General features: G+C 40.2%; 1 protein-coding gene across 5 annotated transcripts in view; it reads left to right on the forward strand.

The window, feature by feature from the left end:
- The window catches only part of LOC134207625 (muscarinic acetylcholine receptor M3-like), a 132,567-nt gene that overhangs the window by 86,056 nt on the left and 27,194 nt on the right, over positions 1-19,317 (forward strand). For all 5 annotated transcript variants that reach the window (XM_062683366.1, XM_062683362.1, XM_062683364.1 and 2 more), the window contains exon 5: positions 11,658-11,989. In XM_062683366.1, coding sequence (XP_062539350.1) covers positions 11,658-11,989 — 332 coding nt within the window. The remainder of the gene's footprint in view (positions 1-11,657; positions 11,990-19,317) is intronic.

Here is a 19,317-nt window from a genome sequence, read left to right on the forward strand (position 1 = left end):
GGTCAAAAATGCCCTTTAGAAGAATAGATCACATTTTTTCGATCATTTTGCATGTTTTTGTCTTAGTTAAAATGCATTGCCACCATTTTCGAAAAAAAAAATTTTTTTCGTCTTTGAATTTTTTTTCCAAGGGGGGACCTTTGGGAAAAAACAATGATTTTTCAACAATTCCAAAATGCAATGTCCGATCGAGCCAATTTTCAATAGCAAACAATGGGACCACATTCCCCGTCGAATGCAACTTGTTGCGAGTAAATCGGATAATGCTAAGTTCAAAAAAGTGTGTCTACAAAATTTGTACACATACACACATACACACAGACATCACCTCAGTTCGTCGAGCTGAGTCGATCGGTATATAACACTATGGGTCTCCGGGCCTTCTATCAAAAGTTCTTTTTTGAAGCAATCATATAGCCTTTCGGTACAACTTTGTTGTACGAGAAAGGCAATAAAGGACAATTCACACTCAAATTCATTGGTTTGAATTTAATCAGCTTTTTCAAGTGGACATCTTTAAAAGGCTACATTCATAATAAACCGATTGACAAAATTTAGAAGTGCCTTTTGTTCTTATATCCGGAAGTAGTGGTATGGATTTTTGTGTAATTTATAGTTCAGGTAAATTTCCCGTTTTTTGTTTTTTTTTTCATTTCTTCTTATTATAATCAAATGTATATTGGTCCTGAGGTGGACGGCAATTCCGACCATTGAACAACCCACTGCATAGTTCAATTTTATCAACACAAATATGTACAGGAAGTGACTTCAAACTATCGACAGACACAGTCCTGAGTTAAATTTTCCTTGATCCAAACAGATCTGTTGGCGAATTCGACCACCAACCAATCTACACACCATACAGTTATTTTTTATTTAATTTGTCCTAACTGGGTTTAGAGGTCCAAAGCTACATTTTACTTGAACCAAATAGCACAGACAAACAGACATAACACATTGAACATTTACTCATCAATTTCATCGTCATTCAAACACTAGCGACATCTGTTGATTTCCGTTAGTTGGGCAACTCACGAACCAGATGGCGGTTGTGAGCAAACGTCAAACTCGAGCAAAAACGATGCGCGCGCCACGAGTGATCGATTGGCCAACTAATGATTATTTGAATTGACCAGTAAATCAGTGAACGATGGAAGTTTGAAGAGTGTTATGTCTGTTTGTCTGTGCAAATAGGTTCAATAGCAACTCCCGGCCATCAACAAACCAACTCCAAAATATGATTTCCTTGATTCGACTAGATCCGGTAAACTCTGACCTTCAACCATCTCACCCCAGAGTGAAATTTTATTAACTCGGTTAGGTCCAGAAGTGGTTTCAATACACCGAATTTTCCTTGACGCGAATAGGTCCGATAACGATTCCGATAATCGACCGACACATTTCAGAGCTGGATTTTATTAACCCAACTAGACCCAGCAGTGCGTAGGCTCTGAAAAAAACTTTAACATTATTAATGAACTTCCAGCACGGCTCTAGAAGGTCGCTTAAATAACTTGTGAAATAATCAAAATAAGTATCACCAAATGGAAACAAATCTTAGATGGACATTCTGCAATTCAAATGAACTTCAGGGACAAAAGTTCTTGTTCTCTTCACAGTATTGAATGATGTTTAAAGCATCTTTAAACCACTAAACCTTCCAATTTCACTGTTATGCATTTCAAATTGTCAAATTGTTGTTAAATTTTCCAATTTTTATAATCAAAAGAAGGGCGCCAAATCATGGTTTCGCCAAGGGCGCTAGCAGTCCACGCTACGGCTCTGCTTACATATTGTGCAAATAGTCAAAGAAGAGCTTCCCTAGCAAAGTCTGAAAACGTGATGAGAGCATATAGAAAACACTTTTTGATTTTGACATCAAATTGAAATCATAATTTGTTTTCAAATATGAATCATCATGATTGATTACATATTTTGATCTCATTTTGCTGTTGATTTCTAAATTGTGTGATCTGACATCAAACTGTGTGCTTATTTTGTTATCAGAACCAATATCAAATTTAGTTTTCGATTTGCTCTCATCGATAACAGGAATAGTTTTCGATTTGATGTCACAGATTTTTCTTCTATACATTTTGTTATTTTAACCGTTAAAACGACCAAAAAGATATCAAATTAATTAAACATATTCGGCGATTTTACAACATCAAAACGAGTTATCGTTTTACTCTCAAGCTTTGCTCGGGTTATTAGCTTGATTAACTGTACACATCGTAGTTGCTAATCATGATTGGCCGAGAAACAGCAAATATGCACAGCTCACCGATTAAATAATATTCTTGGGATCAGATAATCAATTTTGTTGGAATGCGCATGCGAAACAAGCGACAAAAAAGAATCAACGACAAAGCTTTGTTTTTGTCGGAGATAATAATGACAAAGATCCGAAAAATTTTGTCAGCAACAAAAAAGAAGACAATCTTGTTGCTCACTTTTCATCCCATTATTTTGCATTATTTCTAGCGCAAATTTCGGTTTTATGCTATCATAGTTTCTGCTTTTATGGAAATATTCGAGAATCGAACAGTAATTACAAAATTAACATCGTATTTTCGGAAATATCAGAGCATGCAAGGCAAATGATTCTTGTCATATTGTGTTCGGTTTCTGATAAAGGTTTGTCGCTAGGTGCGTTTGTCAGTAACAAACTCTGTTGATGACAAAGAGTATATTATTAGGCGTTGCTCGAATATTGATTCCCTGCTTGGGATACAAAAAAGTTATTACCAGAGTCTATTATTAGAGTTACGCAAAGAGTGAAGCCAAATCTACCTATTGAACTGTCTAACCGTCTACCTATCGAGCAAAGTAAACAAATGCTTGTTGGTAAGGCGGAAGTATTGTTATCGCCTAATGATTATTATGGCGAATTAAAACGCATGAATTGAAATGAATTATATTTGTTCTAGAAACAGCTTTAAAAAACTTCAATACACCCCCCAATAAGGTAGCAACAAGAAAATCACGTGTTTGCACTCTGTGGGTGATTTGGTTATCGAATTAAAAAGCTTTAGCAGTGAACACTCCCGTGAAGTCACTTTAAGGGTTGAACAAAAATGAAAGTTGTAAACAGAATAACAAGAAGATCATTCGGAATAAGTGTAAGAAGATCCTCTTTGCGCAACTCTATATAATAGACTCTGGTTATTACTTGCTTCGGTGTTTCCTATTCATAACCAATAATGATGCTGGTCACGCGTTATAGTCAATTTAGGATTAGGAGAGGAAAATTAGTTTAACACTCATTGTTATAAGAGACCAAGGAATGCTTTGCATCTCCGTGAGCGCTACGGGAAAGGAATCGTTGGTTAGTTGAGAAGGTAATTCTTGTGAAACCCCTTGGTGAGCGACAAAATATGTATTACGAAGTTATTTTGAAAACAAGAAAACGAAAACTTTGTTTCAAACCAATCCAACGCATGATCAATGTGTTTCGTTCAAGGAATGTAAAATAACAACATTGCCAATGACAACAACATTGTCCTCTCTTGTAAATGTTGGGACAAACTCACCTCGCAATAAGCGTTTGTCCCAAACTGCAACAGAATAGGACAATGATCGCCTGCCACGCATTTTGAGAATTAGTCGGTTTCCGATGATGCTTTTGGTTAAATTAGTATCAGTTATCATAGATTAGACATAAACTTAACCATCTGTTGCCATGATTTGCGTTTTACTTCTGAAATATACAAGTTATCGCAGTTTGAAAAGTTCACAACAATTACCTCTCCATGTTTGTTGCAAATAAAATGGAACGCGACAATGTCTTTATCCTCTGCAGATGAGGACAAAGAGTTATCGCTATTCTCTTTTGTCGCTTGTTTTTTGCATTTTTCAGCGACAATTACATTCCTTGGTTTCGTTTAATAATCTTCTACAACACGATCGATCCTGCACTAAATAATTTTGAGCTCTTCGATGCAGACATCAGTTTAATCACTTTACGTTCTCCCACACTAGTTGGCGTGATCAGCATCAACACGATCGATTGCACACTGGTTAAACAAATTTCGGCTACGCGAGGTAGATTTTTTTCACTTCGTGTTCTCCCGGACTAGCTGCCGTCCCATGACCAGCATCCACATGATCGTTTCTGCATTCATATAGAAGAAAACTACATACGAATTTGTCGACTAAGAATGAGGTTATATAGTAAGCGTAAATATTTGATAATATAAAGTATGGTTGAAGTTTAAATTTGTTTCGAAATTCCGCGGAATTCCGTTAAATTTCGTTAGAAGCTAGTTTTTTCTAGCGAAATTTTTGTAATTTTACGAAACGAAACAAAATCAATAAATCAGATTTCGCCATGCTCAAATTCCGCGAAATTCCGCGGAATTTCGTTTCGAACCACCTGAAACGAAATTTTTCGAAATACCGCATATGCTTAGTATGCAGACTAGGGCTTCCATTCCCGGAAACGATTTCCCGGGAAATCATATTTCCCGGGATTCCCGATTCCCGGGATTTATGTATCAGTTTCCCGAATTTCCCGGGAAATGAGCATACCAAAATATTTTGTAATACAGTACTGACCCGATTTTGTCACTCCCCGATTTTGTCTACCCCCGATTTTATCTACCCCCGATTTTATCACGTTTTCGACCCGATTTTATCACGTCCCGATTTTGTCACGTTTTCGACCCGATTTTGTCACCCCAAAAAAAATTGTCATTCTTTTTATTTTCGTAAATAATACCACAAACAACATTGATTTTCATGAAATAACTTTCACCGTCTGTAGTTTATTACGAACGACTTCTGAGTACCTGGGAAATATTCTGTAAGCAATCCCGACAAGAAATAACGGGTACCGTTCACGCATTTAATTCATATTTGTGGAATAAATTTAAAAAAATGGAAATATTTTGTTTCCAATTTTGTCACATACCCTGTTTTATCACCCCAAAATTCACCAGGGGGGTGATAAAATCGGGATATTACTGTAATTGTCTTGTTTTTTTAATTTGATGTTAACGGATTTTGGGGGTATCAATTACATTTTTACTAGCATCATCTAACTATTTATTTCACTTTTGAAGTTTAAGAATTCAAGTTATAACTGAAAATGTTACAGAATCATACGGTGCATTCCAACACGTGTTGAAGAGAGGCGAGACAAAGAACCAGTTTGTATCTATCGTTCGTTTATTCAGTAGTTTCAAGCGTCGGTAAGCGTTGTGAAGTCGAAATAAAAATTTAGTTTCTGTGGTGAAACAGCAGAGCTACCAATGTTCGAAGATATTCAGGCAATAGCAGTGACCGCTTTGGCAGGTTTGTCCTATTATTGTCAAAGGTTTTTCAAGACCTTCAATCCTTTTTGATTCGATTAGAACAGATTCGAACAAACTCATATTTCGAAGACTTGTTTGTATTTTGCGATATTTCGGAAATATTTCATTTGAGTATTTTATAATATTAGTGAACTAACAGATCTTGATGGAAAAACAGATTTTAGGTCTTTAGTATGCGATCATCACAACTGTCTTACAACAAATACTCGCAAAACTTTTGCAATTTGATGCGTGCTGTTTGGGATTTCAAGCAAAGTTTAACTGAAAAAAATGTTATAGTCAGGATCATTAAAGTACGACAATCAAACACTCGCCTGAGAGCTCTTTTTTATTTCGAATGGAAGAATTCTCATTTCAAATATTTCATTCATCTGCTTTAAATACAATATGTGTTCAAGTGGACGTACATGAATAAAAATAGTTTATCCTTCAAAATTGACCAGAAGATTCTATGCACTAAAAAAAAGTCGTCGAGTATAAGAATAATTCATGCGATAATAGAAGAGAATCTCTCGAAGCCGTCGTTGTCCAAAAACTGGAAAAAATCGGATACAACCTGAAAAAGTTTTCAAAAAATTATAGAAAAGTAGCACATAGTGGAGCTCATCAGGACACTGCAGATCTTACTCTTGAGCCAGAGCAGATGCTGATACTTATGACATGGCGAACGTTTTGTAGAAGGAGTTAACGATTTTCGAACTAAACAAAAACTTTCTCAGGCTTTCAACAACTCTTTCATCATTTGAGGACAAAATAGCAAGCCTCCCTGATGTCGAATGTATATTTTCAAAACCATATTTTACGACAAAATTTAAACTACGATTTTGAATTAGTTTCGAGAGTTCTTTTTATTTCCCGGGATCCCGGGAAATCCCGGGAAATTATTATTTCATTTCCCGTTTCCCGGGAAGTTGATTCCCGGGAAAAATGGAAGCCCTAATGCAGACTATCCGGTCCGATGACCGGTCTATACGTTTCCTCCCTCCCTACCTGAGCGTTCATGTCACCGAAGACGATTTTGACGTCCCGCAGTGGGCATTGTATGTCTGCTCCAGCTGTTCATAGAACGCTTCTTTCTCATCGTCGAGTCTCCCTTCGTGTTGGCTGTGCACGATGATGATGCTATGACGAATTTCGCGCCAACTCGACCAGCGGTTGGCAGCACCATCTCAGAATCGAATGAAACTTGGTGGGCATAAAGATATGGTATTTCTAAGCCACTCTGCATACTTAGTTTTTCAAAAATTGTCAAGAGTAACATTTGATGAGGGCTTAATTTTTTTCATTGATTTTTTTTAATCGATGTAACTCTAAAATTACAAAACTTACAAAAAAGTGTTGTATGGGGGACTGTTCTGAAATTCCCAGAAGTTTTTTAGAAAAATATCTAAAAAATAAAAAACTGATTTCTACACTGAAAAAAAATAGTTTTTAAAATTAAAATCGATATTACAAAAAACCTCATCTCAGAAATCGATGAAATTTTTTCTGCAGATAGGTATTTTAATTGTATAACTTTTCTGGGAATAATGTTCCTGTGACATATTTAAGGAAAAAAAGTTTTTCTAACAAAAACTTTTTTCATGTCCATATTGAGTGAAAATTTATCAGCGTGTTTTATGCCTACAGCGCCAATTATAGGTTCAGCAGCCTCTCATCAACCAACGACACATTTTGGAAGTATAAAAATTTGTTTAGGAAGCAATTTAGCATAATCTAACATTAATGTGGACCAACATTTGGAAAGGGCGTATATTTTGCTTATATCAATGTTACACACAAATGACCAGATTTACAAAATTGTGATGTTTGATGGACTATTGTAAATTTGTCTGAACTATGAAGTCTGAAACATAAAAGAGCGTTTCGTTCACCGAGAAAATAAATTAATGAATGTAAAGATTAAAATTGGTTTGACAAAAAAAATTGGAGGTCGATTTTTTAAATCAGATAAACATTTTGATTCCAAACGATGAAGCTCGGTAGGTAATTTCATTAGGGGGATTTCCGGTAAACGCACATTTAAAGAATAATAAATTTTTCGCAGTTTTTTAATTTTTTCTTCAATTTTATATGTTACTACATTTAATTCTTATTTCTACTTGAATACTCATTAATTTGTAAAGTTAGTCGAACAATTCAAAGACTTTTGGGTCTTCATCTGAGTTGGAATATTTTTAGCCAGGATTTTATTATGAGCGATTGGTATAAAAGAATGAAGCTTTTGTGTGCCAATTATAGTTTTTGCTTTTTTGAAAAGTTCATCAAACTCTTGTTGAGTACCGTCGTCGGGGGTGACAATCGGTCAAATGGGGGTGAGAATGGGTCACTGTTTCAATTACTTAGCTTGTAGAATGGATGTATCTGAGGACAAGAAGACAAAAATATAAGAGACCTTTTTGAACGATTTTGCTCTACGCCCTCCATGCTCGCGGTAAGAGCGATGACCCATTCTCACCCCCAGACCCATTGCCACCCCCGATGGCGGTATTGCTCATTCGTGATATAACAGAAATGTAATATAGTGATATTTTTGTTTGATTGAAAACGTGCCCATTCGTCCATTCGGACAACTCCCGAGGAGTCTTGATAGTATTTCCATAATCTTTGGCAAGAGTTGCTCGTTTTGCCATTCGTTTGAGAGTGCCACCAATAGCTTCGCAAGGGCCTTTACCGTGCCATGTTGTAAAAAAGTGCCATTCTGCTTCTAAGCCATGTTTTGAATTTAAATTACATGGACTTGCAAAGTTCCTTTTATTTTTATAATGTGTTGCAGCTCACCCAGACACAAAAGTAATTTTTGTAAAATCGATCGACTGTTTCAAAAAGTCAATTAATATTGAAATGAATAAGTGAACAGCTTTTGTGTTATTGGTCATTACGTTTTCTAATTAACCGTTTCTTTTAAAGTAAACTTCGAATGAATGTATTGTTGCCTGGGAATTATTCCAACCTTGAGCAGCATTTTGGATAATGAATGAATAATTTTCAGAGAAATCGAACAGTACAAGTGTATTGTTGTTTGCAAATAATGCCATAAGTTATAAGTTTATCAATTTTTTCAATAAAATGCGATACAAAATCATCTACAGGCTTTATAACGGTTTCTAAATTACACCGTTCAGTGGTTAGCCTTTGCTAAAAAACAACATCTTCTTCTCCACTATTACAATCAAATATCACTTCAGTTTCGTTTCGGCAACATTGCCCGTTTTCAAAGTAATTATTTTTTTGTAATTGTTTTTATGTTACTTCGATACAAAAAGTCAAATAAAACATATACTCTTTTCAAATATTGGTCCACAATTATGTTAGATTATGCTAAATTGCTTCCCAAACAAATTTTTATACGTCCAAAATGTGTCGTTGGTTGATGATAGGCTGCTGAACCTATATTTGGCGCTGTAGGCATAGAACACGCTGATAAATTTTCACGCAATATGGACATGAACAAAGTTTTTGTTAGAAAAACTTTTTTTCCTTAAATATGTCACAGGAACATTATTCCCAGAAAAGTTAGATAATTAAAATACCTATCCGCAGAAAAAATTTCATCGATTTCTGAGATGAGGTTTTTTTGTAATATCGATTTTAATTTTTAAAACTAATTTTTTTCAGTGTAGGAATCGGTATTTTATTTTTTGGATATTTTTCCAAAAAACTTCTGGGAATTTCATGACAGTCCGCCATACAACACTTTTTTGTAGGTCTTGTCATTTTAGAGTTACATCGATTTATAAAAAATCCATGAAAAAAAATTAGGCCCTCATCAAATGTTACTCTTGACAATTTTTGAAAAACTAAGTATGCAGAGTGGCTTAGAAATACCATATCTTTATGTCCACCAAGTTTCATTCGATTCTGAGATGGTGCTGCCAGCCCCATAGAAGGGTTGGCGCGAAATTCGTCTATAGTTGAAGAAACGGCCTTCCATCCTCAGCTTGCACATCCCTGCGTTGATAGGCTGCCACCCAATCACACGTTGGCCACAGCTTTGGTGGGAGGTAACCGCTCGATGCCCGCTTTTCCACACTTTCTGTCCTGTCCAGCAAATCTCCAGCAGTGCTACGACGTCGAAGTTGCGGGGATGTAATTCATCGTAGATTATCCTTTCCCAACCTGCGAAGCCTAGCGACTTCCAGTTCGATGTTCCAAGCTTTCAATCGTGATCCTTTATTCTTCGCCTAGGTCATTGCCGATTATATCGAGTCGTATTATCTTCTATGTCGTTCGTAATGGTTGTTTTTAAAGGCGGCGTATTGGGCGAAAACCTCCTGTCTCATCGGAGGGCCTTCGTGTCAAGGCTGTTTAGCGTCCCACCTAACACCAGGACTTGGGCTTGTGCGCTTTGAGCGGCACACGGTCGCTTTGGCGGAGCCTACTTGCGGATACATGCAGCTTTTTATAGAGGCTTAACAGGGCCCACTGTCAAACCTCACCACATCCTAGACAGGCACCACAACTCGCAGATGGCCTGGGAAGATCGTCAAGCCCTTGGACATAGTTCCTGCTGCCTACTCCGAGCACTGTACGCAGCACTTTTCGCTCGAAAACCCCGAAAGTTCTCCTGTTCGGCTCTTTTAACGTTCATGCTTAATGTCCATAAAGGGCCACTGGTAGAATCAGAGTTTTGTATAAACCAAACTTCGTTTCCGTCTGCATGTTGCGGAACCCAAGCTGGTTACGTAATCCGTAAAAGGCCCTATTCGCAGTAGCAATACGTCTTCACTTCACGGGAAACGTTCTTGTCAAATGTCACAAGCGTTCCATGGTAAACAAATTCTTCAACAACTTCAAACACATCCCCATTAAGCACTTCTCTATCTCTACCCGCAGCCATGTACTTTGTCTTGGTAGAGTTAATGGTTAAGCCTATACTCGCCGTCTACCTCTTCAATGGAACAAAGCCTCCCCCTCCACTACTGCCCTGCGATCGATTCCAATGAGGTCGATGTCGTCCGCAAAACCCAGGAGTCTATGCGAGCGTGTGACGATAGTGTCGTTCCTCTGCACGCCAGATCTCCCAATCGCCCCACCGAATGCAGTGTTCAGCAATAAATTCGTAAGTGCATCACCTTGCTTTAATGCGTCTAAGATCACCAACAAGGTTGACACTTCGTCTGCAATTCGAATACTTGATTTCGAGCTATCAAGTCGGTAAACCATGCACGCACATTATCTGCTACATCTCATTTTTTTAACTGAAACGTACGCTGCTTTGAAATCAATTAACATAAACATCTGATCCATCGTTGAACGGCCCTCACGAAAACCTATATGGTATTCGCTGACGAAGAACTCCTCAAGCGGTATCAGTTTGTTAAACAGAATACGAGACAGAGTTTTATACGGCGAGTTGAGAAGGGTGATCCCACTGTAATTTTCACACTCTAGTCTGTTCCCTTATCTATAGATTGGGCATTCGAGGCCATCCAGCCGATAGACAATTCTTCAACCTTCAATGTTTTCCGAATAATGTGGTGGATCGACCCAGCTGCTCACTTCCGAGTTTGAGAAGCTCATCCTTTCCAGCAGCTTAACAATTTTTCAGCTCATGTCGCCAACTATGTCCATTCTGCTCCTTACTACACCATCGTTTTCACCGTTCAACAAAATCTTCTTCCGCCTGGCAGCTACCATGTCTTGTCTGTCAGCAAATTCCCCTCTCGTTCATTGCACATGGCGGGCTCTGGGGCAGATATAATTGAAATAAGCTTTTGGTATGCTTTAGAGCACGTGAAATTCAACTGTTCGATGTTTGCGGAAGTGCATAGAGGAATGCCTGCCCTAAGGGTGGATAACATTGTATAGCGAATGTGTCACGAAGAAGCCACGTGAAATGCGGCAAGCAGCCGCGTAACGCAAATACTGTCGGAGCTGCAGGGTAGATGGAGAAGGCCACCACTATAGCTGTTGGACCACCTGTGCAACCCCACCTGTTGAAGCGTCCGCAGTGATAGCCGCCGGTAGTCGGGTCAGGCCACCATCAGTGCGGAAGTTTCTTTCACCATAACTGATAGACCACTTCCGACGTCGGGCAAAGTCAGTCTGCAATTCGTGCCAGAATGGTTACTGTACGACCGCCAAGGGATCGAAACGATGTAGCAGCGGATCGATTGATATAACAGTGCGGATCTATAAAGACTTCCATAGAAAAAATCGTAGAGTGTAATGATACTTTGTTGTACGAAAAAGGCAACACATCGCTTATAATAGATCATAATCAGCCAAAACTATAATTTGCATCATTCCAGCTTCAATTTAAAACGTTTTGAAATGAAATTTGTTCTGCCTGTATGTTGAAACTCATCTCGAAAACTTTCAAATTGTCTTTCATTTCAGTGCAAATCACCAACGCTACCACCTTTTCGTTGAATTCATTCCCCTCTGGCACCGGCACGAAATCCACTATTCTTCCAACGCAAACCCAGGAAACCAGTTGTTACCTCCTTCCAACAGGAGCAAACCCACCGACCAGCAGCACTCAACCCAACTCGTCATCAAAACGCTTTTCCAGCTGCAGCAGCAATAACAACAATTACTGCTATGCAAACTACCCAGCGAATGGACTGCACCAGCGGGGAAAGCACGCTGGATCACTGGACCTGAGTGGATGCGCAGCCATCGACAAACGCTCCCGGACTCGGTTCCGCATATTGAAGAACTTCATGGGGGTAAGTTAACTCAGGCATCAACACCGAGGCAGGGAAACAAAAAGGCCAATAAGCGGTGAAATGAAATCACGTTCCATCGGATGGAGTGGAGTCACGCTTCCGGGCGGAAAGCCAGAAAATTTAATTTTCCCTCTTGGATGGTGTACCATATTCTTTATCTGATGGTCCAACAAAAAGTGCCAGGGAAACGTGTAGATAGGGATGTTTTGTTTAGGATTGAAGTGTCTAATCAACATGATCAAAGCTATTTATTGTCATTATTTGGTATGTAAAGCTACATCTTTTCCGGGATTCAACAGTGCAATGAAACCAGAGAATCACATTCCCCAGACTGGTAAATTGTCGGATCCAGTTTCACGGAAGGCAAAACCATTCTCTCCTTGGTTGTTTGTTCGCCGACATAAATTAAACTCAAACAAACGAGACCATTCGTATCAATAAGTTAGTTATAGGTTTGTGGGGGTGGTGGAAAGTAAAGAGATTCCACCGTGTTTTCGGAATCATTAATCAGTTTGACAATTCGTGTGAAGCAACACTATCTAGTGGTAGACACTTCGTGGTATCGACATCAATATTCATTTGGAGATGACACTCAACCGCTGGAGCTGCGACACCGACGCCCCACACGTAGCACATGTTGAGTTGGCAACCGATCAACATGTTACTAATAGCAACTTAATTGTTAGAAACGCAATATGCCATGGATAATAAAATTTTCATTTCTGTTACTTCTACCTAATCTCCCGTTCAATAAAGACGTGTTAACGCATAGCTCTGCCTATTTTATTAGATTATGGGCCTAGTAATTTATCTTTTAAATAAGTAATACACGATAGAATGGGAGAAGAAAAGCTGTGGCTGTTCGATGGAACCAATTTCGGTAACTGGAAGTTCCGAATTGAAGTTTTGATGGAGGACAAGAACCTGCTGGACTGTCTGGAGAATGCCATTGAGGACGAGGATTACGCGAAGGAGCTTCCAGAAGACACAGCGGCTGTCAAGGCGGAGAAGAAGCAAAAACTCGACGAGCGCAAGGCTAGAGACCGGAAGTGCAAAAACTTACTAATTCATCGAATAGCAGAGGATCAGTTGGACTACGTGAAGGACAAAAAGACAGCGAAAGAAGCATGGGACGCTCTGAAGAACTCGTTTGAGCGTGTTGGAATTGCCGGAAAGCTGTTCTTGAAGAAGCAGTTCCAAGAGCTGCGCTTGAAAGAGGGAGATGCGGTAAAAGTGTACCTGCTGCAGTTCGAGAAAGTGCTACGAGAAATGAAAGCAGCCGGTGTCAAAATCGAGGAGGAAGATGTCGTTTGCCAGTTATTGCTGTCGCTGCCGAAATCGTACGATGCTTTAATTACGGCTTTGGAAACCATCCAACCGGACCAGCTAACATTAGAATACGTGAAGAAGCGGTTGTTAGACGAATCAGCCAAACGAGCGAACCAAATGAATCACACAGAGGATAACACAGGTGAGTCGGCGTTTGCTGGAAAGAACAGCGGCTTTAAATGCTACGAGTGTGGAAGATTCGGTCATAAGCGCATAGAGTGTCCCGATTACCGACCGACAGATGGTAAGAGCCGCGAAAGAAATTCAAAATTGAATGCAAAGGTTAACCGCAAATTCAAAGCTAAGGCACATGCCACATGCGAAAGTGAAATTTCATTCATTGTTACCACGGACAACAGTGTATTCTTGGCGCCTACTATTATATCGAGCAAGCGAATCGAGTGGTTTCTAGATTCGGGTGCGACAGATCACATGGTAAAAGACAAGAGTCTGTTCGATGAACTGCATCCGCTGATTCGGAAAGTGTCGATTTCAGTAGCCAAGTGCGGACAAATCATCGTAGCAGAATTTGCCGGCACTATCCGTGTAAATATGGTGGTCGATGGTAAGAAGCGGCCATCGGTAATTAAAGATGTTCTGTACGCGCCTGAGTTGCAGTGCAATCTGTTTTCCGTCCGTCGGCTGGAAGACAACGGGATGCGCGTAACGATTGCTGGAGGAAGAGTGACCATCGAGAAGGATAAGCAAGTAGTGTGCGTGGGGCATAGATCAGGCCAACTCTATGCTTTGGATATTTGTTACCGTGACAGCAAGAATTCAGCAAGTGCAATGACAACGAAGAATGAAAACTTTGAATTATGGCATCGACGGTATGGCCACCTGGGGGAGTCGAACCTGAAGAGCCTATGGAAGCACCAGATGATCGAGACGGAATCGAAAATTCAAGATTGGCCTGATCGGTGTTTGTGTGAAATTTGCCTGGAAGGTAGACAAACAAGACAACCGTTCAACAACGCAATAGATAGACGTTCATCTAGAATGTTGGAGCTCATCCACTCTGACGTGTGTGGGCCGTTCATTCCTACAACGTGGAACGGTAAGCGCTATTATGTGTCATTCATGGACGACTACAGCCATTTTACGATGGTCTATTTGCTCGAATCGAAGGATGAGGTGCAGGAAAAATTTGAACAGTTTTGTGCACAGGTAACGTCTTTCTTTGGTACACGGGTGTCGAGACTCCGATGCGACAATGGCGGGGAGTATACTGGAAAATCGTTCAAGAACTTTTGCCGCACGGAAGGTATTCGTATGGAGACAACCGTTCCGTATAGTCCGCAGCAGAATGGTGTGGCGGAGCGCCTAAATCGCACTCTGTTAGACAAGTCTCGATCCATGCTGCAAGATTCTGGTTTGCCGAAGAGTATGTGGGGTGAAGCTGTCCTCACTGCTGCCTATATTATTAATCGAAGTCCAACAGCTGCTCTGGAAGAAAGAAAGACACCATATGAAATGTGGTACAAAAGAAAACCGAACGTAGATAGGATGCGTGTTTTCGGTTCAACTGCCTTCACCTGGGTACCAAAGCAGAAGCGTGGGAAACTGGATCCAAGAAGCGAAAAGAATGTAATGGTAGGATACACCACTAACGGATACAGAATTTGGGATTCGAGGAAGCAAACAGTTTTTACATCCCGGGATATTATCTTCGACGAAAGTAAGAAAGTGAAGCAGAGACATGAACCAGAACGTGTATTCTACGAATCGGAAAACGACACTGGCGAATCTGTTGTGGATGAAGTCACTGCTGTTCCTCTGGATCCAGCTTTACCGAGATCGAATCGTTCAGGGATAGCGAATCTGCTGACGATGAAGAATATGAGGAAGCAACCGGCGCGCTCCTTCGCAATCAGATAGTGGAAACTGCCCTGCAGTAGCGTCCACAAGGCAAAGCGAACGGGAGCGCAAAATCTGGTAAGTTTTAGATTTCATTACAAGTTTTGAAACAAATACTGGCAGTGAATGTTTCGCAGGTTCTTCTAAAGATTCAACAACTGTTGGTGATGCAATAATGGCTTTCGCATTGAATGCGGAGGCGTTTGTTGAGGACTTACCAACAACCATTGAAGAACTGAAAAAGCGAAGCGACTGGGATCATTAAATCCGCTATAGATAGTGAACTAGCATCAATCCGGAAGAACGATACGTGGGAACTCGTTCAGAAGCCGGCGGGAAAACACCTTGTAGAATGCAAATGGGTTTTCAAGGTGAAGCGTGACGAAGCTGGAAATGTTGATCGCTACAAAGCGCGGTTGGTTGCGAAAGGCTATTTGCAACGGAAAGGGTTCGATTTTGATGAGACGTACGCACCTGTAGCTAAAATCACCACAGTAAGGACACTTTTGGCGGTGGCGAACGAGAAGGGGTACCATGTCCACCAGATGGACGTTCGAACTGCTTTCCTCAACGGCATGCTGAAGGAAGAAATATTTATGCGACAGCCCGAAGGTCTCGATTGCAAGAATCCAAGCCTCGTTTGTCGTCTCAAGAAAGCACTGTATGGCCTAAAGCAAGCCCCGAGGAGCTGGAATAATCGATTCCATTCCTTTGTAACAACGCTCGGTTTCAAGCGCTCCGGAGTGGATACCTGTTTGTACTACTTGAGGACGGGTGGATCTGTCGTTTACCTTCTGTTGTATGTCGATGATATCATCCTTGTCTCGGACGAAATAAACCTAGTGCATAGACTCAAGCGAAAACTTTCGAAGCAGTTCGAGATGTCCGATATGGGTGAGTTGAAGTTTTTCCTTGGACTTAAGGTAGACCGAAACCGTAGCGTAGGATCCATGAAAATAAGCCAACCTAAATATATTGCTGATCTGCTTCAAAAGTTCGGCATGGCTGACTGCAAACCTGTGGCAACTCCGTTGGAATCTAATTTAAAATTGGAAAGTAGAAAACATCAAGAACTAACAACCAAGCCGTACAGGGAACTTATAGGTTGCTTGATGTATTTGGCACTTACATCGCGACCAGACATAAGTGCTGCTGTGAATTTCTTTAGCAAATTTCAATCTGCTCCAGCTGATGTCCACTGGTGTCACTTGAAACGCATATTACGCTACCTGAAAGGAACCATCAATCTATGTTTGGTTTATCGTCAGGAAAAAGAAGTACAGCCGCTTATAGGATACGCCGACGCCGACTGGGGCAATGACACAGATGATCGTCGATCAATATCCGGAAATGTTTTTCAAGTGTTTGGAAGTACCGTCTCGTGGATGACCATGAAAACAAGCAACTGTGTCACTTTCATCAACGGAAGCCGAGTACATTTCTTTGAGTCAAGCTGCATGCGATGCCATTTGGCTCAAGAATCTGCTCGAGGAGCTTGGAGTTGCATTCATTCATCCAATACCACTGTTCGAGGACAATCAAGCTTGCATCCGGATTGCTGAAGAACCAAGGGATCACAAACGAATGAAACATATCGACATTCGATACAACTTTATTCGAGAGAAAATTCATGATGGTTTCTTCAAAATACTCTACAAGCCAACATCCGAGCAAGTCGCTGATCTTTTTACAAAGGGCTTAGCTAAAGGACCGTTCGAATATCTGCGAAACAAACTAGGACTATTCGGTTGAGCGGAGGTGTTGAGTTGGCAACCGATCAACATGTTACTAATAGCAACTTAATTGTTAGAAACGCAATATGCCATGGATAATAAAATTTTCATTTCTGTTACTTCTACCTAATCTCCCGTTCAATAAAGACGTGTTAACGCATAGCTCTGCCTATTTTATTAGCACACACTAATGGAAGCGAAACAGTGACAAAAATTCTTCGTAAGCAATCTTGCTATCCATAGTATTGAATTACCTTCGTTGGTTTCAGGAATTCTTGTTTCCCACCCTCCTGAACTTTGCTTCCACAGTCAACAAATATGATTGCACTAATTTGTTATCACAGACTCAACACCTACTTTATGAAAAAAAATCCGTTCGCCAATATACAGGATGTGCTGCCAAATTTTTCCGTAGGCATATTAAAGCTACATCATTTTGCTGCTAAATGTAAGAATGTACTCCCTGATGAAACGATCTTTGATTCGGTTTTGGATTGGATTTGGATTGGATTTGGATTGGATTTGGATTGGATTTGGTTAGTTTGGTTGGTTTGGATTGGTTGGATTGGTTGGATTGGTTTGGATTGGATTTGGATTGGATTTGGTTGGTTTGGATTGGTTTGGTTGGTTGGATTGGTTTGGATTGGTTGGATTGGTTTGGTTGGTTTGGATTGGTTTGGTTGGTTTGGATTGGTTGGTTGGTTGGGATTGGTTTGGTTGGTTTGGATTGGTTTGGTTGGTTTGGATTGGTTTGGTTGGTTTGGATTGGTTTGGTTGGTTTGGTTGGTTTGCGTTTGGTTTGGTTGGTTTGGATTGGTTTGGATTGGTTTGGTTGGTTTGGTTGGTTTGGATTGGTTTGGATTGGTTTGGATTGGTTTGGATTGGTTTGGTTGGTTTGGTTGGTTTGGTTGGTTTGGATTGGATTTGGTTTGGTTTGGTTGGTTTGGATTGGATTTGGATTGGTTTGGATTGGTTTGGATTGGTTTGGTTGGTTTGGATTGGTTTGGATTGGTTTGGGATTGGTTTGGTTGGTTTGGATTGGTTGGGTTGGATTTGGATTGGTTTGGATTGGTTTGGGATTGGTTTGGTTGGTTTGGATTGGTTTGCGGATTGGTTGGATTGGTTTGGTTGGTTTGGTTTTGGTTTGGTTGGTTTGGATTGGTTGGATTGGTTTGGATTGGTTTGGATTGGTTGGTTGGTTTGGATTGGTTTGGTTGGATTGGTTTGGTTGGTTTGGATTGGTTTGGATTGGTTTGGATTGGTTTGGATTGGTTGGATTGGTTTGGGATTGGTTTGGATTGGTTTGGGTTGGTTTGGATTGGTTTGGATTGGTTTGGTTGGTTTGGATTGGTTTGGTTGGTTTGGATTGGTTTGGTTTGGTTTGGATTGGTTTGGTTGGTTTGGATTGGTTTGGATTGGTTTGGGATTGGTTTGGGATTGGTTTGGATTGGTTTGGATTGGTTTGGATTGGTTTGGATTGGTTTGGATTGGTTTGGATTGGTTTGGATTGGTTTGGATTGGTTTGGTTGGTTTGGGTTATGTTTGGGTTGGGTTTGGTTGGTTTGGATTGGTTTGGATTGGTTTGGATTGGTTTGGATTGGTTTGGATTGGTTGGATTGGTTTGGATTGGTTTGGATTGGTTTGGTTGGTTTGGATTGGTTTGGATTGGGTTTGGATTGGTTTGGTTGGTTGGTTGGATTTGGATTGGTTTGGTTGGTTTGGATTGGTTTGGATTGGTTTGGATTGGTTTGGATTGGTTTGGGATTGGTTGGATTGGTTTGGATTGGTTTGGATTGGTTTGGATTGGTTTGGTTGGTTTGGATTGGTTTGGTTGGTTTGGATTGGTTTGGATTGGTTTGGTTGGTTTGGTTGGTTTGGATTGGTTTGCGTTGGTTTGGATTGGTTTGGGATTGGTTTGGATTGGTTTGGATTGGTTTGGATTGGTTTGGATTGGTTTGGATTGGTTTGGATTGGTTTGGATTGGTTTGGATTGGTTTGGATTGGTTTGGATTGGTTTGGTTGGTTTGGATTGGTTTGGATTGGTTTGGATTGGTTTGGATTGGTTTGGATTGGTTTGGATTGGTTTGGTTTGGATTGGTTGGTTGGTTTGGATTGGTTTGGGATTGGTTTGGATTGGTTTGGGTTTGGTTGGTTGGTTTGGATTGGTTGGATTGGTTTGGTTGGTTTGGATTGGTTGGTTGGTTGGTTTGGATTGGTTTGGTTTGGTTTGGTTGGTTTGGATTGGTTTGGATTGGTTTGGTTGGTTTGGTTGGTTTGGATTGGTTTGGATTGGTTTGGATTGGTTTGGATTGGTTTGGTTGGTTTGGATTGGTTTGGTTGGTTTGGTTGGTTTGGATTGGTTTGGATTGGTTTGGTTTGGTTTGGGATTGGTTTGGATTGGATTTGGAT

The sequence above is a fragment of the Armigeres subalbatus genome, chromosome 1, assembly GCF_024139115.2.
Source record: "Armigeres subalbatus isolate Guangzhou_Male chromosome 1, GZ_Asu_2, whole genome shotgun sequence".
Classification (NCBI taxonomy): Eukaryota; Metazoa; Arthropoda; class Insecta; order Diptera; family Culicidae; genus Armigeres; species Armigeres subalbatus.